General features: G+C 53.9%; 1 protein-coding gene across 2 annotated transcripts; it reads right to left on the bottom strand.

The window, feature by feature from the left end:
• Positions 1-2531: 2531 nt before the first annotated feature.
• LOC309358528 (dnaJ homolog subfamily A member 1-like) lies at positions 2532-20161 on the bottom strand. 2 transcript variants are annotated; one of them, XM_081891761.1, is made up of 8 exons: positions 20057-20161; positions 11905-12121; positions 11615-11798; positions 8540-8644; positions 7810-8037; positions 5825-6055; positions 4598-4698; positions 2532-4177 (listed from the first exon to the last, which is right to left on the bottom strand). In XM_081891761.1, the coding sequence occupies exons 2-8, from the start codon at positions 12034-12036 to the stop codon at positions 3962-3964; spliced, it is 1197 nt and encodes a 398-aa protein (XP_081747887.1). In that variant the 5' UTR covers positions 12037-12121; positions 20057-20161; the 3' UTR covers positions 2532-3961. The 2 variants fall into 2 exon arrangements, with proteins under 2 accessions (XP_081747887.1, XP_081747886.1); XM_081891760.1 differs by lacking the exon at positions 20057-20161 and having other exon boundaries at positions 11905-14035.
• Positions 20162-23458: the final 3297 nt, after the last annotated feature.

The following is a 23458-nucleotide window of genomic DNA, read 5'->3' as shown; positions in this document are numbered from 1 at the left end:
AGCTGCCACCCCCGGCCGCCCCCCACTTCTGAAAGAGATGGATGGCCTGTCAGGGAGGGAGGCAGCAAGAGGCATTCAGGTGTGCCCCCCAAATTAAGGGGGCTGCCTTTGTTCTTCCGAGGTCCCTGCTTGAAACCTTTCCATGCCCCCCAAATACATTGTCGGGGGGGGGAGTGCCGGAAGGGCATGAAAGAGGCAGGTTGCTGCTTTCCTTTGCGCAGGCACACCGATCTTCCGCCTGTCCGGGGTCTCCAACGTGGTGCCCGCGGGATCGTGGGCTCCCTGAAGGCACGTAGTCGGGCCCTCGCGAGGCTGCCCGACCTTCCGATGATGCCCGAATGAGGAGACCGCAGCGCCCTCTTCCCAAGCGGCCCCGATGCGAAATGCCAGCCGCCCGCGGAAGCCACGACGGGCCGGGGAAGCTGGCCAGCGGCTGAGCAGCCCGAAGTTCCCCTGGGGCAGCTGCGGCTTCTCCCTCCTCTCCCCGCCCCGATGCCCCCGGCAGCCCCAGGCCGGGGGTCCCCGCTCCGCGCTTCTCGGAACAGGGCTGCTGGCCCAGGCTCGTCCCGGGTTACCTGCGGGGCGTCTCCGCTTCTTAACCCCTCTCCCCTCCCCGGCCGCCGGTTGGCATCACTTGGCGAGGATCACAGAACCGACCTCCCCCCCCCCCACCTGCGCGTAGCAGCAGCAGCAGCCAAGAGTCCCGTGGCACCTTGAAGGCGACGCCGTTTATTGGGAAAGGAGCTGCCGCGGCCTCTAAGAGTCTTTCCTGGGAGTTCACGGAAGACATTGGGATCCGGGGGTCATCTAGCTCAGCCCCCTGCAATGCACCCTTCTTCGTCACCGGCGGAGCAGGGGGAGAACAGGCGAGAAGGAAAGGAAACGGGGGAAACAACAAAAAAGTGGCGTTGCCTTAGTAGCAGCGACAACTTACTGGGGGGAGGGATGCAGAGTCCAGTGCTGGTTGAGAAGCAACCGTAGGCCAGCCAAGAGGTTTCCGAACATGCGCCCCCCCCCCGTCTGCTGCTGGGTATTTAGACCCGGAATAGCTGTAAGCTGCTGGAGGAAGGGATAAACCCCGCTTGCTCCCAGAGCCTGGCCCTGCCCTGCCTCGGGGCCCAGACCAGAAACAACTGCCTTCCACCTCGCCCTCCCCCCCCCCCCAGTGCAAATGGGCTCCTTCCCGCTGGCCAGCCAGAGAATTAGCAGCTCAGACAGTTCCCAAGAAAAGCCCCCCCCCCCCCGCTTTGCCGCTCTCTGCCCCCCAACCCATGTTCTAGAATGCAAATGCAGGCAAAGCGGCCTTCTCCATCCCGGTGCCCTCCGGATGCTGCCGCACTGCAGCTGCCACTACCCCTGAGCAGCCGCAGCCCAGCAACTCCCAGAGGGCACCAGGTTGGGGAACCATAGGAGTTGGGTCATGCAGCTCAACCCCCTGCAATGCAGGAAAGGCCCTCCGAGGAAGGAGACCCCCACCTTCAGGGGAAGCACAGCTCCTGCTCTCAGAAAACCTTCCCTAGGGTTCAGTCAGAACAGCCTTTCTGGTCAATGGAACCCACTGGTTGCCACCGTCTCCTCTGGGGTAGCAGAAAAGCCACCTCCATCTTCCCTGGAGCAGAAGCAAAGCCGGACTATTCCTGGCCCAGCATCCTCTGCCTTCCCAAAGCACCTGCAAGGGAGCCAGGATCTTTGCTGAGCCAACACTGTCCTCTGGAGGCCACGGCTGGCACTGCAGGGCCATCACAGGCAGGCAGGCAGGCGTGGCGGCTGGGCTTCTCTGGGGTCCCCTCTCCCCCTGGGAATACCCGGCTGCCTTTGGGCTTCCCACTTTTTCTGAGCAGGACTCAAGGCAGGAGTGTGGCTCCATTTTCTGAGGCTGGCCTGTATCCCCCGAGATGTGGGGTTCCTTGCCCTTTGAGGCTCTCTCTGCTCCCGAGAAGTCCTACGGCACTTGAGACCTCACTGCTATTGCAGGGGGCAAGCCCCCACCCCAAGGAATAGGGGGCCAGGCAAGCCATGCCTCCGGCCATATTGCTTCTCCTGGCATCTGCTGCCACACAGAAGCGCTTCCCAGGGAAAGGGAGCATAAGAGCGCGAGATCCCTGCTGGATCTAGTCCAGCATCCTCAAAATCTGCAAGCAGGACCAGAGCACGAGATCCCTCTGCCCTCCAGTGGATTCCAGCAACTGAGAAGCATCGCTGCCTCCAGCTCTGACGGCAGAGCACAGCCAGGAGCCCTTTTTCAATTAATGTGCTTAAAAATAACACCGAATGAGTGGTGGGAGCTCCGAGAGTTAGGAGAACCAAGGTGGGGGAGAAGAATCACAGAATTGTTTAGCTGGAGGGAACCCCAAGGGTCATCCAGTCCAACCCTCTTCAATGCAGGAGGAGGGAGAACATAGAGCTTTTCATCCCCCCCTGACAAAAACTGTCCCTTCAGAGCTGCTCTGTCCCAGTTTTTGGGGAGCGGGATCCCCCTGTCCAGCTGGGCCAAACCAGGCTTTCTGAAACTCTCCTCACTCACCACACTGTGAATATCCATCTTGCCTCTTTATTCTACGACAGGACACAGAAAGAAAGACTGAGATACAGACCTAACTTGTTTTCAGGTAGTTCCGATTTCCTGATGAGCTGCTTGCCTACGGTTCAGTTCCCAACCTACGCTCTATCGTTCACCATTCAGCGAGATATTCCAGAAGCCCCGCATGACCCCCACCCCTTTGCCCCCAGCCTCTTCCAATCATGGGGCCACAGACCCCCAAATCCGCCTTTCCCCTCACATACATACAGCCTAATCCTTCTGCAGAGACTTCCCATGAGCCTTTTCTCCCCAGCCTCAGTTTCCCGCCTGTAAAATGGAGTCTCTTGCGTCTCAGGACGGTGGCAAGGATGAGCTGCTGTCCTGAGACCTTTCGGGTGCTTGAAATTACACACACGTTATTCGGAGTAAGGAAACCCACAAAATTATCCCACGGGGAATAGTCGCTTCTCCCCAAAAGGGGGGTCCGCTCCAGCCAGTCTAGGAGCTGGAGTGGGGGGCAAGGTTTGGGGGCTGGAGCAGCCTCAGTAAAGAGTCCCAGCCCAGGGGGGATGTGGGGCTTGGCCACTGCCAAACTGACCCTCACCTGACTGGCAGGGAGGTGCCAACCCTCTGCAGGACGGCAGCAGGTGGGAGGAGGGCATGACTGTTTGGAGGGCCCAGAAGTGGCCAGAGTGGGACCCCGTCACCTTCAGAGAAGCCCAGCCCTGCGATGAAAACGGAGCGCCAAACCCCCAGAGAAGGGTGCAAATGGTGTCTCCAAACAGGTTCAGAAAGCAAAGGAGACTGGGCGTGGTTTGCCCCCAACCTCTTCCCAGAGTCACCCACAAGGCCTGCTGCCCCCCCCCCCCCGCAGAGGCCCCTCATTCTACGCACCAAGGCCCAGCACCAAAAGAGACCTGCCAAGGAGGCAAAGGGATGCAGAGTCAGGTGTGAGGGCAGCCCCTCCTTCCCTCTGGGATTCTGAAGTCCAGGTGCCCTGGAAGGGAGGGAGTTATGGGGCTGCACCAACCGGGGGGAAAGAGGAGATATTTCTGGCCTCCTATCCCAGCATCCCAGGAAAGACCCCCACCCCCAGGCTACTCTACCACCCCACACCCCCTAGGGCTCCTGGAGGGCTCTGGGGCTCACCCCACCAACTGCTTTGAAAAACTGTCCAGACTTTGCCCCTTCCGGAACAGGGGAAACAAGGCAACGGAGTCAGGAATGATGGCGAAGTCCACGGCGCCGGAGGCCAGGGAGGGGCCCTTGGCCAGGAGGGGTCCCCAGCCCCCCCCCAACTCAGGCTGAAGGCACATCCAGCAGGGAAAGGGAGGGGCAGGAGCGGGGCTGGCCTGTCCCTGCCCGGCAGGCGCTGTGGCGGAGGCTCCTCCAGGCCTCTCGCCAGCCCCCCCAAGGCCCCGCGGGACTCAGTCTGCGACGCTACGACGTGTGGCACTGGACGTTGTGGCGCATGGGGTCCTCAAAGTCGTCCTCATGGTGGAAGCCCCTCTCCTGGAAGTGGGGCTGCGTGAAGAGCTCCCGCAGCTCCACCTCCTCGGTGTCTTCTGTGGCCATGACCTCTTCGCGGGGAGGGAAGAAGGACTGCAGCTGGCGCAGCTGGTGAGGGGGCAGCCAGCCGGGGTCCGGGAACTTCACCTGGGCAAGAGAGGGGGGATCAGGGAACGGCAGAGCTGGGAGGGACCCCTAGGGGTGCAGGAATCCCTGACAGACAGCCATCCAACCAACCTCTGCTTAAAAACCTCCAACGAAAGAGAGCTCACCTCCTTTCCAGGGAATCCGCCCCCCCGTCTTTCCCCCAGAAAGCTCTTCCTTAGAGGATATGGAATGATAAGCTGGGAAGAGCATGAGACTCTTAATCTGAGGGCAGTGGGCTTGAGCCCCAGGTTGGGCACAAGATCCCTGAATTGCAAAGGGGCTGGAACAGATCCGCCCCAACTACAATCCTATTAAGAATGGAGGATGACTGGTTTGTAGCAAGCCCCCCCCCTCCCAGCTCCCTGTCCCCTCGCTCTGGATTAAGCCTGAATGCCCCCCCGCCCCTGGCATCCCCAGTACCTGGAACTGAATGATCAGCTTCCCCCTCTGCGTTGGATTTCGGTAGATGGGCATCCCTTCGTTGGGGATGCACTTGGCCTCCCCAGGCTTGATGATGGTCCCTGAGGAGCAGAGAGAGGGCAGAGTTGGGGAAAGGGCCGCCAAAATCATCAAGGGGGTGGAGAGGCTCCCCCAAGCAGAAAGTCTGCTGCTGCCCCTGGAGCTTCTTCATTCACAGGAAAGGCCAAGAAGAAGGGACAGGAGGGAAGCTTCTGAAAGTACACATTTGTGGACAGAAAAAAGGTTTCCTCCCTCTCTCGTGACACTGGAAGTGGTGGGCATCCATTGAGAGTGGATGCTGGGGGATTAGCACAGAATCCCTCGATGCCACAACCACAGGCGGAAGTGTTTTCAGTGAGGTCCGCCATCAATTGTCTGTCGAGAGAGGGAGTAGAAGGTGTTGTGTTATGCTGCTCTGTGCCTCAGAATCAGCCTGTAAATGTTAGTCAGTCACATTCACACACACACAAACACACAATTCATGTAAATATGTTTCAGCATACCAAGTAAAAGTCATTATTTTTAAACTCTATCTTGCGCAGTCTTTTCTAGGAGAGAAAAAGAGAACTATTAAAAAGGGTCAACTTCTGCACTACTCTGACAAGTATAATTACTACACTTCACGTGAATCTGGAACTCCCTGCCACAGGAGGCAGCACAGCCACCAACCTGGACGGCTTTAAAAGAGGATGGGACAACTTCACAGAGGAGGAGAGGGCCCTTGATGGAGTCAGAGGCAGCCTGGCTTCTGGAAAGCAGTTGCTGGAAATGGCAGGAGGGGAGAGAGAGCTCTTCTGCTCAGGTCCTGCTCCATAATGGGCATCTGGTCAGCTACTGTGCAAACAGGATGCTGGACCAGGTGGGGCTGATCCAGCAGGCTCCTCCTCCTCCTTTCTGATGTTCCCAGGCCTGGAGGAGGAGCCAGACGCCAACTTCTCCACCTCTCAGAGCCTCACTTGGGCGCACTCAGAGGGCCAAGGCCAGGGCAGGAAAGTCCACAGGCTTGGCAGGCGGATGCCAAACACCTCCCTCCTAAAGCCTGGCAGCCCCTTTGTGACTCAGAAGCCCCCTCCCAGCATTTCAGGCCCTGCTTAAGGCGAAGGGCCATTTCTCCATTTCACTGTGATGGGCAAACGTGGCTCCTTCTCCCCCCACAGGCCCGGATCCCCTCTCCCCGCCTGTGCTCACCTGGCCGCGAGGAGACCAGCAGCTTCCTGTTGTCCAGGGTGTGGATGATCTGCCGGCAGCCGCACAGGGCGTCCACCAGGCTCACCTCCCTCTTGATGATGAGGTCGCTGCCCTGGCGCTGGAAGACGGGGTGCATCTTCTGGTCCAGGACGATGACCACGTCGCCAGGCTCAAAGCCGGGCATCTGGTCGCCTTCCTGGTGGAACGTGATCTTCTGCCGGTCAGCCATCCCTGCAGGAGGGAGGAGAGAGCTGCAGGGATGCCAGAAAACCACCACCACCACCGCTGACCCGGCTGCCTCCTATCTCTCAGTCTCCTTCTGCGCTGGCTTGTTGGGCTCTTGGCATTGTTACAAAGCAGACACTTAAACGATTAGGACATTTTATGTCCTTTTACACTGTACTGCGAACTTGGTGCAGCATTCAGCGGCCAGGCTGCTCACAGAGACAAGGTGGTTTGAGCATATAACGCCAATCCTGGCCCGGCTGCACTAGCTGCCAATTAGTTTCCAGGCCCAATTCAAAGTGCTGGTTTTGACCTATAAAGCCTTAAATGGCTCAGAACTGCAATACCTCAGGGATCGCCTCTTCCCATATGAAGCAGCCTGGACCCTGCAATTCTTATCCGAGGCCCTTCTCTGTACACCTTCTCCATGAGAAGCCCAGAGGGCCTTTTCTGCAGTGGCTCCCTGTTTGTGGGATGCTCTCCCTAGGGAGGCTCCCCTGGCGACTTCCTTATAAACCTTTAGGCCCCAAGTGAAAAAGTTCCTCTTCAACCAGGTCTTCAGCTGATTAAACTGTATATGGCCTTTTGAAAGTGTTGGTAGGAAAATATACTTTAATTTTATGTTATGCATTTTGTGTTTCTATGATGTAAACCACCCTATGATCTCTGGGTGAAGGTATGCCAGGCTCATAAAAAAAATCAATAAATAATTGGGGCTTGGGCTCACGTTTTATAAAGGCCGGGAGCCGACCTGTGGCACAGGGCATCTCATAAAACAGGCCCCTTCCCATAAATGAAAACGACAAGGGAAGCTTCCCCGCTCAAGTGTGCTTTTGAGGCCCCTCTCTCAACAGCATTGCAGGGCTGGGTGACAAGTCAGTCTTCCATTTCTCAGAGATGGTTTTATGCCAGGCGTGGGTGTGACCAGATGGAGACTCTTCATCCCAGGCAGAGGCAACCAGGCTTCTGCAGGACTCGGGAGGGACTGATTCAGCCGGCCACCCGCCCCCACCGGGGAGCCAAGCCTACACAAAAATCCAGCCTGCTCTCTGTCCTTCTATGAGCTCTTATGTCCTTCCTTCCCCACCCCCTAATTCTGCCTGACAAAGAGTTCTGGAGAACAAAATTCAATTAAAACATCCATTTTTAAAAAAGACTTCAGCAGCTTGCTGCAGTTTTGTGACGTTTTGGTTGGTGAAGCCATTTTGAGAGAAAAAGTGGTGGCCCAGTGACTAGAGGTAGGACCAGGACCTGGAAGAGATCAGGGTTCGAATCCCGACCCGGCCACAAAGCTTCCACTGGCTGCCTTTGGGCCAGTCACCCGCTCTCAGCCTAGCCCGCCTTGCAGGGCTGTTGTGGGGGTTAACTGAGGAGAGGGAGACCTGTGTCTGCCACCTGGAGCTCCTTGGAGGAAAGGTGTGATAGAAACCCAACAAACAAACGAAGTTTGGGAGGCCTCGCTTTTCTGATGGGCCAAATGTGGCTCCGTTTTCTGCTTAAGAAAAGGAAAGCGGGTTTTTCTTGTAACCAAATCTCTTTAGACTCTATTAATTCTGCTCCCTTTCCATCCTGGCAGACAAAGCACAGTCCCAGAAGGTGCAGGCCAGCTTCTCACTTCCTGGCATCAAGAGAGATACAACAAACCCCAAGGAACAAGCTGCCCCCCAGTTTGCCCCTCGGAGCCACTGCTGGGCGGACAGGCTCTACCCCTGCCTTGCTCCTGCCAGCCCTGCGAAGAGGACCCTGCGGGGCTCACTCACCTTTGTCCAGGTGGACGTTGAGGATCTTCTTTTCTCGGATGACCTTCCTGCCGTTGCAGGCCAGGCAGCGGTCCAGCGCCCTCAGCCACTCCCCCTGGCCCTTGCACTGCGAGCACATCGTCTGGATGTGGTGGACCATGTTGGGCCCCAGCTGGTGGACGATGACCTCCACGCCAGAGCCGTGGCACTTGGGGCACCGTGTGTCCAGCCCGTCCCTGCTCCCACGGCCTGGGAAGGAAACAGAAGCGGCTTGGCGTGGGAGGAAACCGTCCCTGATCTGACAGTCTCAAGAAGGAGAGCCCCGCAGCTGGGTCAGGCCCAAGGGGGCCCTTCTAGTCCAGCCTCCTCTTCTCAGCAGCCAAATGGCCCTAAGAAGCTAGGAATCCAGATAGACTGCCTCTGGACCTGGAGGCTCTACAAAACTCTAAGAAGAGCCTGGCTGCCAGATGAAGTCAAGGGGGACCCAATTAACCCAACATCCCGTCCCCACCAGGTGCCCTAATGGGAATCTCCTAAGCAACTCTCCCTTCCTGCAGTTCCCAGCCCCTGGGATTCAGAATCATTGCTGCCTCTGACTACTAGCCCTTGAAGCCCTCTCCTCTTCTATGAATTTGTCTTCTAATCCTCTTTTAAAGCCGTCCACATTGACGATCCTCACCGCCCCCTGCGGGAGGGAGCTCCATCACCCAAAGGAGCCCCCGCCACACACCCCTGCCCCCTCCTCGCTCACCGTTGCAACTCTTGCAGATGACCGACTTCTGCAGGGAGAGTTTCCGCGTGGCGCCATTGTACAGGTCCTCCAAGGTCACCGACAGCTGGTGGACGGCCGTCTTCCCTGAAACAAGGAGGCCAAAGCATCAGAAACCTCTTGCTGTTCACCAAGGAGCTACCGTTTCTTTATTTGGGGCCTTTTGCGTCCTGCTCTTCATCCCCAAAGGCTCCCAGAGTGGCTGACATACGATCAAAGCAAGACCATTCCTCCTTGCAGGCTTACAGTCTTGTTTGGAAAGAAAACCCACCACGACACGCAAGGGAAAAGGGACAGAGAGGGAGGAAGAAAACTCAAAACTCAGGCACCAATTTCTAAACAGTTGTTCCTAGAATGAAAGTTGAGTTAATTTTATTCTGTTTCAGTATTTTAACTTTTGTCTGTTTTAAAGTAGGGCGGTAGTTTTTTTCTTGATTTTACTCTTTTAAGTCACTTAACAATCAAAGGCTTTTAACAATCAAATGGTGTGTAAATTTTATGAAATAAAGTAAATAAACTTAGGAATCATTGACAGGTGGCCACCTAACCTGCAAGGTAGAAGAGTCCACCACCTTCTGAGAAAGTCCTTTCTACTGTGGAACAGCTTGCACTCTCACAAAGTTCTTCCTGGTGATTAGTCGGAATCTCTTTGCTTTGGGTCCTTACCCTCTACGGAATCTCCACCAGGACTGATTGATTCATTTATTGGCATGTTTGTCCCACTTTTTGCTCCCAGGAGCTCCAGGTGGCTTGTATACTTTTATTGTAATGATCTGTATGGTTTAACAGATCAGGTATTTTATTTATATGTCTAAATGTTTAATTGGTTGTTTTTTTTAATTATTGCTTCCCACCCCTCAATGCTTTTAGCTGTTCCTATTTTAGCTGTAGGCAGCCTTGAGTCAGCCTCAGTGGGATATAAATAAATATTACAACAGTATGGCTCTGCCCCATCTCATTTAATCCCCACAGCAACAACCCTGTGAGGGAGGCCAGGGCTGAGACTATCCCAAGGCCACACCCAGTGAGCGCTTCATGGGGAGGATTTGAACCCAGGTCCCCCCAGGCCCAAGGCTGACCCTCTCAGGAAGTCTGGCTCTCACAGAGGGGCCTGTGCGGATCAGCAGAGGGGCCTCTGCGATATCACCCCCTCTTTGCCCATCCAACGCCCCCACCTCTAGGCTGCTGAGAAGTCCCCAGGGCCACAGGGCAGCCGTCCTGAAGCTGCAAAGCTCCCTGTCGGCAGGAAGGCAGCATTTCTGAGAGGGTTACTCAGGGCAATTAGGCAGCCGGCAAAGCCTTCTCAGAGATCTAAAGGGAACAGGATGCAATTACTGGGAGCTTGGATGGGGGGGGGGGAGAGGAGGAGAGTCACACCCTTCACCCTGGAAGGAAGAGGAGGACCAGAAGGACAGCCTCGGCCAGTCTAAAGGGGGCACCAGCACAGCCCCCCACCCTCCGGGTTACATCCAGCCACCAAGGCCTACTCAGAGGAGACCCACTGAAATCAAGGGACTGGTGTTCATCCTCATTATGACTGCTGTGGAGTTCCCTCTGGAGAGAAGCGAAACTGGCTCCCTCTTTGTTATCCTGCCGCCAGAGGCTGAGACCTTCCTGTCCAGACAGGCCTTTGGGGCAGGCGATGCAGATCCGCTGGGCAAATCGCTGCACCTTAATGACGGGTTCTATCTGTGTTCTAACAACTATTGCTTGCTTTTATTACTCTGTATTCTAGAATGATGTTGTTAAATGTCAGAAGCCGCCTTGAATCCCAGGCAGAATAGGAATACATTTAGTAATAATATAAAGGCGTTCCTAAACGTCTTTTCAGATCTTTCAGAGCCTCTCTCCAGCAGCATACACCATGTGGGTATTTAGTTGTGATCATAGCTGCCAACTTTCCCCTTTTCTTGCGAGGAATCCTATTTGGAATAAGGGAATCTCCCTTAAAAAAAGAGAAACGTTGACGGCTATGGTTGTGATTCCTGCACTGCAAGGGGTTGGGCTGGGTGGCCTGATTCTACGCACCATGCGAAAACACACATCCATTACAGCAACAATTCAATCTGAAACAAGCACAGCAACACACCCCTCCTTGCTCTGTGATGGCGGGGCCCAACTCAGTTGCACCCTTGGAATCAATGGGCCTCAGTGAGCCTATCCGTGTCAATGGACCTCAGGAAGGCCAGAGCAGATCATCAGCTCTCAGGGATGGGGGATCTGCGGAACTCCAAGAGGTTGTTGGAGTCCAACTGCACCAGCCCAAGCAGCTAGCGGGGCCCACGGGGAGACATTGCATCTATTTCACAAAATTTGCACACAAAGAAAAGCCTCAGAAGGTTTACAAAGAAAGGAATAAAATTTATCAGCAAAAACAACCATTTGAAACATTTAAAATTAAAATCAGGAATAAACTAAAAACAAGCATACACCAACGTTCTACATGTCTGGATACAGGTTTGTCTAAACAAATGTGGTTTTTTGGCAGGTGCCATAAAAAGGCAGTGATGGTGCCTGCCTGACGTCAACAGGCAGGGAGTTCCACAGAGCAGGGGCTGCCACACTAAAATATCGATGTGGAACAGGTCAGTGGTGAAGGGGTGGGACGCGTGCCTTTGGGGATCCCCACGCCTGGCTTAGGATTGCCCTCCCTCTGAACTGCCAAGCAGCCAAGTTTCAGGGTGCTGCTGCCATCCCTCAGTGGGGGCCCCGTCCCCACACCCCACTTCTCCCTTGTGGCCCGTGAACCACAAACCGCCTTCCCAAAGGGCGGGTGGCCACGAGATACATTTCAGTTTTTCCCTTTTCAGGATTCATTCCATACAACCGTCTCAAGGCGACACCAAAGATTATTCAAAACGCTTAAAAATAGCAAATAAATTTAGAACTCAAAGAAGGTGTCTAGGTGAGAACTTCCTGAGCAGGAAAGTGGAAGGTTCAATAAATAAATGGCAATGGAGCCTGACTGCTCCTCCAAGTACAGCCTTCTCAGCAAGAGCCTGTCTCCCAGAGGAAGCAACCGCCCCCCCAGGCCAGCCCCCCCTTGCCCCCAAGTACCTCTCCTCTCCACGCGGGGACCGTGGGTGCGGGGCCCGCCTCCAAAAAACAGGTCAAAGATGTCCATGGGGGGCCCAAAGCCGCCCCTGCCGCCTTCCTTCATGGCCCGCTCACCCCCGCGGTCGTACATCGACCTCTTGTGGGGGTCCGACAGCACCTCGTAGGCCTGGGAAATCTGCTTGAACTGGGGGGGGGAGAAGGTGTCGAGTCAGAGGATGGGAGAGCCGGAAGGGACCCCCAAGGGTCATGTAGTCCAGCCCACCCAGCCCAGCCCAGCCCCCGGCACCTACCCTGTCCCCCTCACTGGGGTTCTTGTCTGGGTGGTACCTCAGCGCCAGGCGCCGGTAGGCGCGCTTGATCTCCTCCATCGTGGCGCAGGGCTTGACCCCCAGCACATCGTAGTACCCGGTTTCCTTCACCATCTTCCTTGAGGCAGTTCAGCGGTCAGCGTCCGGCAGCGTCAAGTCCCCCTGGCTCACCTGTCCAAGCCCAGAGAGAGCCCTTGCCCTAGAGAGAGGACCAGGGGGTCATTCAGGAAAACAGAAGCAGCTCTTGTGAAAGCCCCAGGATGCTGGCTGCCAAAAGATCCAAGGGGGAAGAGGACAGGAAAAGGAGAAGCGGCCCCTTTAATGGCTGTGCTGGCTCCCAGGGAGTCTCGCTGCCCTTCTTCCCCCAAACAGACACCTGTCAGGCAGGTGGGGCTGCCTGTGCCCTGCTGCTGCGGCTTCCCAATTAAGAGTGCCTCCTCCTCCTCCTCCTCCTCCTCTCGCTCTTCCCTGTGCGGACGGACCGGTTGGAGGGAGCGGGAGGGCGTGGCGGGGCTGAGTGCGTCAGATCCCAAAGGTGCTGATTACCTGGCCCGCCTCACAGGGCGAGCGTGAATGCCTCCTGAGCCCCGGAGGGCGTGGGACGGGAGCTGCAGTGGCAGCAGCACCAAAAAAAAAAGCCCAGACCAAGCAAGATTCCCCTGCCCTACTTTCCTCTCCGTCCGCTGCGCAACCCAGCGCACCAAGCCCTCCTTTAAGGCCTTAATTGCCACTTGCTAACGAAGCAGCCTGGCCCCGCCCGCCCGCGGCACACTTTGGCCAGGGCCGCCTGTCACTCTCCTCCCCTGGAAATAAAGTCAGATTCTAGTCCTCATCTGGGAAGAAGGGCATCTTCCTCAGACAGAGTCAGACCGATTGGTCCATCTAGGAACAGAGGATGCTCCCTTCGACTGAATCAGACCACGGGCCCATCCAGCTCAGCAGGGTGGATATGATTTAAACCAAATCAATTTAAATCACGATGGGCCTGTCCCAAAGGGCCACGCTCCAGCCCTTGGAAGCACACACAGGCAGAGGATGGGCTGCCGGAGGGCCAAGGGGCTGCCCCCTCTTCTCTGCCCAAAGCTCCTCCAAACAGCTGGAGGAGGGTCTCTGGGTGCCCTGCTTCCCTTAGCTCTTTTGGCAGCACTGAGTCAGCAGAAAAACTCCCTTGTGAAGGCCTTGCCCAAGAGGAGCCAAGCGGCCACAGGTTGCAAGAGGAGAAGCGCCTCATTCTGCAAAGCCCTCTGGCAAACCTGGGTGCTGGACCCCCAACTCCCAGCAGCCAGGCTCAGCCGTGACAGTGGCGTCCCCACAAGTCCTGGAGGGCCACAGATGCTGTCCAGCCCTGATGGAAGCAAAGAGCTGTAGAGCTGGGAGGCATCCAAGGGTCATCTAGTCCAACCCCCGCTGCACTGCAGGAACCACAGCTAAAGGATACCTGATTAATCTTGATTTAAAAAGCCTCCAAAAGAGGAGAGCAGGCTGTTCCACTGTTGAAGGAATGCTAAACGTCAACTCAGCTGACAGAAGAAGGGGCTGGATATCATCCAACACGGAGGTTACCCAGTCAAAGCACTGGTCCATTCAGCTGAGTAATGTCCGCCCTGGCTGGCAGCAGCTCTCCAGGGCTTCAGGCTCAGGGGCTACTAGCCACAATGGCTATGGTCTGCCTCCATTGTTGGAGGCAGCAAGGCTTCTGAGCACCAGTTGCTGGAAACCACAACCGGGGAGAGGGGTCTTCTTCTCGAATCCTGCTTGTGGAACTGTTCAGCCACTGTGAGAACAGGATGCTGGAATAGATGGGAGGTGGCCTGATCCAGGAGGCTCTTCTTGGGTTCCTAGGGTACTCAAGAAGACGGAAGCGGGTTTTGTGCCAAGCAACAGGGGCTGCTCGGTATGATCCTGCCGGAGGGCAGAAAACTGGGCAAGTCACTTGGGGCCCCGCTGTAAGTTGGGGGGCCCTCTTGGCCATTCGGTCAGCTGCAGAAGTGGAGGGAATGATGGTTGGGGGCCTTCTCTGTCGCTGCCCCTAAGCGGTGACCCTCTCACCCCACAGAGATGCGTCTGGCACCACCCTGAGTCAGGTCCCGCCATGGGTGGCAGACATGCCTGTGCCCCCGGCCTGGGACAGCACTGCCCTCCTGCTTTGTTGTTTTTGCTCAGAGCCCTGGCATTTCTTTCCACAAACTGCCCTACCTCTCTTGTTCTTAGCGGAATGATTATGTCACTGCAACCCGTCCTGGGACCTTACAGTGAAGGGCGGGTAAGAAATCTCTTAAATAAATACGTGAACAGGGCTGCAAGCCCATCCACTTATCCTGGCCTGCCTGGGTGCGGTTTGGGGAAGGAGCACCACGGCTCAATGGGCAGAGCAGGCATCTCTGAGTAGGGCTGGGAGCCTCCTGCTTCCGTAACTCTGGAGAGCCACTGCTGCCGCCGGCCAGTGTAAGATGATTCCTGAGATTCCAGGTGAGCAAATGCAGGGGCTGGACTAGGTGCCCCATGGGACCCCTTCCAACGCTACAAGTCTATGATCCTATGAATGGGAGGGCTGCCAGGAGTCCACATGGAATGCTTAGCAAGAATGCCAAGCCGCATCCCAGACGGGGAGTCTCGGGGAGGGAGCCTGGGAAAAGCGCTTCTTCCCAGGCGACTTCCCCGATTACCCTGAGCAAGCAAGAAACCAAGAACCCAGAGAGCCACTTCTGAGGCGCACAGAGGCCACGCTGGGCCTTTGATCTCCCAGGCAAAGCTGGGTGTGCAGGGCTGCCCCACCTGGCTGGCCTGGGGCTCCTGCTCAGGGGCAGAAAAGCTCCTCCGTGGGCAGAAAACGCTGCCCCACACTGGAAGCAGCGCACAGGGGAGTCGGCAAGGAAAAGCTTTGGGACGGCAGATTTCAGGGTCTGATCCTGCCCCACAACAAAGCCAACGCAAGACAGGGATTTGTTTGTTCCTTAAAGCTTTTCAACTTCAGCACTTTAAAGCCTTGTTCCTGAAAGCCTTTCAACCAAACGCAACACCCTGTCCGACTTCCACGCTCCTCTCGTGAATGAGCTAAAACAAATCCGACAGGACAGACGACAAGCTGCAAGTTTATAACATTATGCACGGCATGAAGAAAGCAGAGAGAGAAAAGCAGGCATAGGCAAACTCGGCCCTGTGCCTGGAGAAAAGGTTTTCCCCCTCTCATGACACCAGAACTGGTGGGCACCCAGGGAAGCTGAATGCTGGAGGATAAAGGCCAGAGAAAAAGGAGGACTTCTTCATGCAGCACAGAATTCAACTGTGGAACTCCCTCCTGCAGGGGGCAGCCAGGGCCACCAACCTGGAAAGTTGGAGGAGAGGGCTATGGAAGGCTGCTAGTCCCCAGGGCCATGCTCCGCCTGCAGAGCGGAGAGGCAGCCATGCTCCTGAATCCCAGGTGCTGGGAGAGTTGCTCTTGCGCTTGGACCCTGCTTGCAGGTTTCCCTTAGGGGCACCTGGTCGGCCACCATGAGAACAGGAGGCTGGACTAGAGGGGCCCCCCAGGCTCTTGCATTCCAAGTGCAAAGGAATTCTCTACATGTTCAGCGCCTGGTTCAAAGCAGGCCTCAAAGGAAATGTGGGAAGAGCTCTCCTGGCCTTGACCAGAACAGCTTTGCATTCTCGGCCAAAAGAGGCCAGGCTATCTCACTCCGGGGGAATACAAGGACTGGGCAGGAGAGCGGGGATCCGCTCCACATCTGAACTCCACCCACCCTCCAGCTGGAAGAAAAGGTCGCAGGCAGCCAGGCAGCTTCAGCTTCCAAACGGCATCTCCATGGAGGGCTGAATCCTGGTCTGAAACCCTGGAGAGCCGCTGCTGCCAGTCAGGGCAAGCAATCCTGAGCTAGATGGGCCAATGGCCTGGCTCAATATGAGGCCGCCTCCTATGTCCCCATCCATCCAAAGCTGCTCTTGGTATCGTCTACCCGGACTGGCAGCAGCTCTCCAGGGTTTCAGACCTGGGTTACGGTGGCCAGAACGGAATGTCTTGTGCCTTTTCCCCCCAAGGAAATTTATTATTGTTGTTGTTATTTCTATACCGCTTTATATTTTGAAGAACAAATCTCAAAGCGGTTTACAGCACATTAAAGCATCAAATAAAGCAATCCAGAATAAAGACAAATTCCACCTTCAAGGAAAGTATTTCAGATCCTTCTCTAAGTGACATTTTGCTTTCCCCAGCCGCCAGCCTGCCATCCAATAGATCTCCACATGGTCACCACTGGACCCGTGACAAAATGCACCTGGCTAATTTTTAACACTGCACTCAGCTAGAGTCCTCCCTTTTAAAATAAAGCAAGATTCCAGTCCTCATGGTTCTGAATAAATGGCCGGTTTAAAGAGGAAGGCACTGCCTCACGTTCAGCAGAGCAGGAGCCTCTCAGCGGCTGGGTGCAGAAACAGCTTTCTAGGGCAGGTTTGTGGAGCTGCCACTTCCACTCCTCTCCTTCCCTCCTTGGCCTACCCCGGCCGGCATCCAGCCAAACAGGTTCTCTGGGCGCTTGCAGCTGCACCCAGAAAGAGCCCAGGCGCCACACAGGCTCCCACAAGCGTGACCAGCACGGCACGCGGAGACTGTGGCTGCGGGGTGAGCGCCTGAGGTGCCAGCAGCACCTCCCTGCATCCCTGGAACAAGCTCTCGGCACGGCTGCGCGATGGAGGCCCAGGTAGAGGCGTCTGTGGTTGCTTTTCATTGCACAACTGCTTGCTGGGTGGCCCCTTGCCAGATGAGTCCTGCATTGGGTTGGACTAGATGGCTCTGAAGGTCCCTTCTGACTCTTCTACAGTTCTAGGAAATGTGTCTCGGGTTGCCCTATTTTTAAAAGGAGCAGGGTGCAATGGATTTCCTCAGAACTTCGATCAGCTGCCGCAATCTGGTGCAGTCAGCTTCAGTTCTTGCTCAAGTCGAGACAGACTGAGCAAACAGGAGAGCAAGACGCCCAGGACGATTCTCCCCCTCTAAGCCAGGCTGCATCCTGTTTGCTCAGTCAGCACCCTAAAGCAACAGGATCAGGGCCGGCAAGTGACACCTCAGCTGCACCCCAACAAATAAGGAAGCTGACTTATACTGAGTCAGACCGCTGGTTCACCCAGATCAGGAGTGTCTACACTAGCTGGCAGCAGTGGCTCTTTCCAAGGCTGCTTTCAGAGCTCCACCTGGAGACGCCAGCAGGAACTGAACCCCCGACTCTCAGATGTTCTGCCACAAAGCTGCGTCCCTTCCTCAAATGCTGCATCTGCACAGAGGCTGGGCCAAGTTTACAGAGGACAAGAGTACTCAAAGAACCTGCTGGATCAGGCCAATGACCCATTTAGTCCAGCCTCCTGTTCTCACAGTGGCCAAATAGCCCAAAGAATCTAGGGACCAAGATAGACTGCCTCTGGAACTGGAGGTTCCCTAAGGACATAAGGAGAGCCTGGCTGCTGGATCAGGCCAAAGGGAGGGGGCTAACCAGAGTGGCCACAAGATGCTTATTGTGGGAACCCCACAACTAGGACCGCCCCCCACTCCTGCAGTTCCCAGCAGCTCTTATTCAGGAGGCAGAGCATGGCCATCACTGCTAGTAGCCATAAATACCCGCTCTCATGAATCTGTACAATTCTCTCTCAAAGCCTTCCAAGTTGGTAGTCCTCACTGCCACCTGCAGGAGCCAGTTCCATAGTTTAATACATGCTGTGTGAATAAGGGCTTCCTTTCATCTGTCCTGAATCTTCCACATGCAGCTTCCTGGGATGTCCACCAGTTGTGTGGCAAACCGGCAAGCAGGATCAGAGCACCAGAGCCGCTTCCCTCCTGTGGCTCTGACTTTGGATCTGGGGGTCAGTCTTTTTTGGCCTGCCATGGAGAGGGTCAAGGCTGAAAAGGAACCTGAATCATCCTTGGAAAACTGGTGTAAAAAGAGTGACAGTGTGTTGTTGCAGGAATTTATGTATAGGTTGGGGGGGGTTGCCCCTTCAGCAGATCTCATGCACATGCAGCCCACTACCAGAATCAGCACCATCACTTTTGGGACTTTTGTGATTTGTCCCACAAAACACTTCATCAGTTTCTTCCTGCCTATTCAAAGGGCCTCTGCTGCACGATACCAAATGTAAGAATTCACTGATCAATGTACAGTGGTACCTCGGGTTAAGTACTTAATTCGTTCCGGAGGTCCGTTCTTAACCTGAAACTGTTCTTAACCTGAAGCACCACTTTAGCTAATGGGGCCTCCTGCTGCTGCCACGCCGCCGGAGCCCAATTTCTGTTCTTATCCTGAAGCAAAGTTCTTAACCTGAAGCACTATTTCTGGGTTAGCGGAGTGTGTAACCTGAAGTGTATGTAACCTGAAGCGTATGTAACCCGAGGTACCACTATATCTATGTACTGGCTCACTGAGAAAACTTCAGAAATTCATCTAGACATGTGAGCTCAGCTACTCAGCAGCCCCTCTGCCTGAGGGATAATCCCTGGCATCCTGATACCTAAGTGCCAGACAGGTAATGATGAAGAAAAAGGGTGGGATTAAGGTGGCTGGGAAACAGGGAAATGTAAATATCTCTTCTGCCACACTTGATGGGTGTTTGGTGGAGGGCAAGGGGAACCATGGGGCAGGGTCCAGGATGCTCAGATTACTGCCACCAGACCTCCCCTTTCATGATGTAGCCATGATGTATGAGTGATGTAGTGGGGGGGGTGTAATACGGGGATTAGCAGCTAATAAAAGTTTGGGTTCTCTTTTGTTTGGGGCTTCCATCTTGCTTCACCTTGTGGCAGGTGGGAGTCCTGTCGCAACAGTCTTCAGTAAAGACCAAGCCTACTGGCTGCTCTGGTATTCCTGGCTGGTGTCCTTGTTTTTTGTCCAAGGGAGCCCTCAGATTTCTCCGTTAACAGTGTTAAGCAACAGATTCATAGAACTGGAAGGGAAGCCAAGGGTCATCTAGTCCAAGCCCAAGAAAGATGCATGAAGGAACAACACAATTAAAGCGAGGACAGGAAGTTGTACGCTGCCCACGGGCAGAGCCTATTTTGCTTCAGCTTTATCTGCAACAAGTCATTTTAAAAATATGCTGCTGAAACATCATGGCTCATAGCTCTCTACTGAGAATACTCCCCCAGGAAGGAGCCAGGCTGCAATCCTGCGCGCACTGAGCTGGGAGCAAGTCCCCCTGAGGTCAGCCGGGCTCCCTTCCAGAGGCACGTGAGGAGGAGTCTGGGAGAGGAAGGAAGACTCTTATCAGCCAGGGACAACAACAGGACGTCTTGTTTGCTTTCTCTGTGTGTGACTAGGACTCGCTCAAAAGTAGCCAAAGTTGCAGCGGAAATCAAGGCAAGATTTTTGCAGCTCCAGCTTAAAAGACCGAACAAAGTTTATTATGGCATTTACAGGCGATTTCCTGGGCCCTAGTTTCTCATCAGGTGATAAAGGAAGTTAATTCAACGCCTCTAATGAAGAAGGAAAAATCACAGAGTGGGAGCCTCTAAGGGGCCACCACCAGAAGAGCCTTGCTTGCGTTTTTGCCCCCTAAATCCTCAACCTTCCCCAGTGAAATATTTAAAAGCGGCTTATACAGTAAGAAATTAAGAATTAAAAGGGCACAGCAAAATAAACTTCACAACGATTGAACACAATAACAAAAGCAATAAAAACCCATAGCTAAAAAAGAAAAAGAAAACAGAAACAAAAAAACCCTCTTTAAAAATACATTCTTAAAAATACTAAATACATTCTTGTTTAGGTAAGTCCAACCAGATCCTCAGAATCTGTTTTAATATTTTGACTTTTCGTATGTTTTAAAGTACCATCGTATATTTTTCCTGATTTATTTATATTTCTGTAATCCGATTTGAGGGTTGTTGTTTTACACTCTAGCGGTGTGTACATTTTACCAAATAAAGAAACACAATAAATAGAGAGAGACGTCAATACAGCCAGCCAGGGCCTTGGAAGGGAGCTTTTCACAGCAGCGGCTGCTGGGTGAGCGCAGGAGGGGAACCCAGGCGTCCGAGGAGGGCCCCCCCCACCAGAGGACCCAGGCGTCCGGGGAAGGAGGGGGCGTGGCGTGGGAGAAGAGGGAAAAGGACCCAGGCGTCCGAGGAGCTCGCCGCCCCCCCCCCCCGCTCACTCACCCTCCGCCGCGCCGACCGCTTCCTTCCTCGCTAGGAACTCTCTGGAAGCGCCGCCCCGCCCCGCTCGGCGCCCATTGGCCGGCGGACGCAGCCAAGGCTCCGCCCTCCCGAGGAAGCCCCGCCCCTCCCCTCTGGGAAAGGGAGAAGAGAAGCTCTTCGAGGTTTCGTTGTTTTCCTTCCCTCGCGCGCGGAGAGGCCACGCCTCCGAGCCCCGCGATTGGGCGGCGGCGAGAGCGGCCGGGCCTCCTCTGCGGCTCTCGATTGGCTGCGCCCCACGCTCGTCACCCGCACGGCGGCCACTGAACGGGCGACCTTCGGTTTGAGCGAGAAGAGCGGGAACTTGTCGCCGGTTTCTTGTCAGGAGGCGGCGGCGGTTGGGCGCGGGGGGGGGGAGCGCCGAAACTCCCGCCTTTTTCTCCCGCGCATGCGCCTCAGCCTCAGGCGGCGCCGAGGCCTACACGGCCGGGCTGTCTGAGAAGCGTCGTCTGGCCGAACCTGGAGGAAGCCTAACCTTGACTGAATCCCAAAATTCAGGGAGACTTGCACCCTCCAATTCTGGCACCCAGAACCTAGATATACACATATATTTTATTTTTATTTATTTATTTATTTATACATACATACATACATACATACTATTTTGGTAAATATTTCTTTTTGGGACGGGATCCCGGGGGTCATCGAGTCCAACCCCCTGCAAGGTAGGAATCTCCAGGAGTGCCTTCGTGGCATTTTATAATGTAGGTTAAAGGAGAGAGAGCGGCTGCCACAGCGGGTGGCCAGCAAAAAATGAAAACCGAAGCCCTGAAATAAAAGAGGCGGGTTGAAGTCGACAAGTCCTGGATGGGCCCGAACCCCATCCCCTGCGGAGGAGGCCGGCCAAGGCCAGACAAGCTCCGGATCCTCTTTCCCTCCCGAAAGAACAGGCCCGGCAGCCAGCTCCATGGTGGGTCTCCTTGGGGGGGCTGCCCTGGGCAATGAGGGGCAGGTGGGGCTCCTCCACCTGGGAAGGGAGAAGGAAAACTCCCACCCTGAACCTCCCCTGCCTTGCAGCTCTACTCTTTCGTGAGGAAACCTTTGGGAACAAACACTGAGGAAAAATCCAGGCCTGCCGGTGCTTTTTTTCTGGGTCTCCTTAAGAGTATGCAGGACCGGCACCTTTTCCTGATGTTCAAAGTGGCACTTACGGTAACAACTTCATGGTGAGTACCAGCACCTTTTTTTCTTAAAAAAAAGTATGATTGTCTTCCATGAACACAGTTTTAACAGTGTGTCTGTAAGTGCCTGTGGAGGCCAATTCTGGCTCCACACAATGTCCTTCCACAGTGGGGACAGAGGTTTCTGATCAGGAGTTGATCATGGTGAGGCTTTGCCAGGTGTGTCTTCCTCTTAACACCTCTTCCTCCCTTTTCTTCCTGAGCTTGAGCATCTTCAGAGGCATGACACCTTTGGTAAAGGCTGTTCTCAGGGTGAACACAGGCCAATGTTTCCCACTTGTCCTGGATGTTTATGCTACCTTTTTTAGATTTGCCTTGAGAGAGTCTTTAAACCTCTTTTGTTGACCACCAGCATTATGCTTTCCATTTTTAAGTTTGGAATAGAGTAGTTGCTTTGGACCCCTTCATGGATCACTGCCTTGCCATGGCGAAGGGGCTTGAATAACTCAGAGAAGCTATGAGCTATGCCGTGCAGGGCCACCCAAGATGGACAGGTCATAGTGGAGAGTTTTGACCAAACGTGATCCACCTGGAGCAGGAACCGGCAAGCCACTCCAGTATCCCTGCCAAGAAAACTCCATGGACAAAGGCAACGGGCATATAAAAGTTATGACGCTGGAAGATGAGCCCCTCAGGTCGGAAGGCGTCCAACATGCTACAGAGGAAGAGCGGAGGACAAGTACAAGTAGATTCAGAGCTGATGAAGCGGCTGGGCCAAAGCCGAAAGGTCCCTCAGTTGCGGATATGCCTAGAAACGAAAGGAAAGTCCAATGCTGTAAAGAAAAATATTGCATAGGAACCTGGAATGTAAGAACCATAAACCTTGGTAAGTTGGATGTGGTCAAAAATGAGATGGCAAGAATAAATATTGACATCCTGGGCATCAGTGAACTAAAAGGGACAGGAATGGGCGAATTCAGTTCAGATGACCATCATATCTACTACTGTGGGCAAGAATCCCATAAAAGAAATGGAGTCACCCTCATAGTCAACAAAAGAGTGGCGAAGGCTGTACTGGGATGCAATCTCAAAAATGATAGAATGATCTCAATACGAATCCAAGGCAGACCTTTTAACATCACAGTAATCCAAATTTATGCACCAACTACTGGTGCTGAAGAAACTGAAATTGACCAATTCTTTGAAGACTTACAACATCTTCTAGAAATGACACCAAAGAAGGATGTTCTTCTCATTATAGGGGATTGGAATGCTAAAGTAGGGAATCAAGAGATAAAAGGAACAACTGGCAAGTTTGGCCTTGGAGTTCAAAACGAAGCAGGGCAAAGACTAATAGAGTTCTGCCAAGAGAACAAGTTGGGCATCACAAACACTTTTTTCCAACAACACAAGAGACGACTCTACACATGGACATCACCAGATGGGCAGCATCGAAATCAGATTGATTATATTCTCTGTAGCCAAAGATGGAGAAGCTCTATACAGTCAGCAAAAACAAGACCTGGAGCTGACTGTGGCTCAGATCATCAGCTTCTTATAGCAAAATTCAAGCTTAAACTGAAGAAAGTAGGAAAAACTACTGGGGCGGTACGATACAATATAAATCAAATCTTTTATGAATACACAGTGGAAGTGAGGAACAGGTTTAAGTATTTAGATTTGGTTGACAGAGTGCCTGAAGAACTATGGATGGAGGGTCGCAACATTATACAGGAGACAGCAAGAAAAACCATCCCAATGAAAAGGAAATGCAAGAAAGCAAAGTGGCTGTCCAACGAGGCCTTACAAATAGCATGGGAGAGAAGGCAAGCAAAATGTGAGGAAGATAGTGAAAGATACAGGAAATTGAATGCAGATTTCCAAAAAATAGCAAGGAGAAACAAGAAGGTCTTCTTAAACGAGCAATGAAAGAAATAGAGGAAAACAACAGAATGGGAAAAACCAGAGATCTGTTCAAGAAAATTGGAGATATGAAAGGAACATTTCGTACAAAGATTACCATAATAAAGGACAAAAGTGGTAAGGACCTAACAGAAGCAGAAGACATCAAGAAGAGATGGCAAGAATACACGAAGGAATTATACCAGAGAGATATGGATGTCTCATACACCCCAGGCAGTGTGGTTGCTGACCTTGAACCAGACATCCTGGAGAGTGAAGTCAAATGGGCCTTAGAAAGCACTGCTAATAACAAGACCAGTAGAAGTGATGATATTCCAGCTGA

The sequence above is a fragment of the Podarcis melisellensis genome (genome assembly GCF_964234715.1).
Source record: "Podarcis melisellensis genome assembly, chromosome: 16".
NCBI lineage: Eukaryota > Metazoa > Chordata > Lepidosauria > Squamata > Lacertidae > Podarcis > Podarcis melisellensis.
Note: the sequence above shows the minus strand (reverse complement) of the source record. Positions and strands in the feature narration are given on the sequence as shown.

Coding starts and splice junctions, on each gene's coding strand:
- LOC309358528 (XM_081891761.1), bottom strand. CDS start 12,036: ATGGTGAAGGAAACCGGGTACTACGATGTGCTGGGGGTCAAGCCCTGC. Junction 11,799..11,904: donor ACCCCAGTGAGGGGGACAGG/GTAGGTGCCGGG, acceptor TCCCCCCCCCAG/TTCAAGCAGATTTCCCAGGC. Junction 4,178..4,597: donor AGCTGATCATTCAGTTCCAG/GTACTGGGGATG, acceptor TCTCTTGCCCAG/GTGAAGTTCCCGGACCCCGG.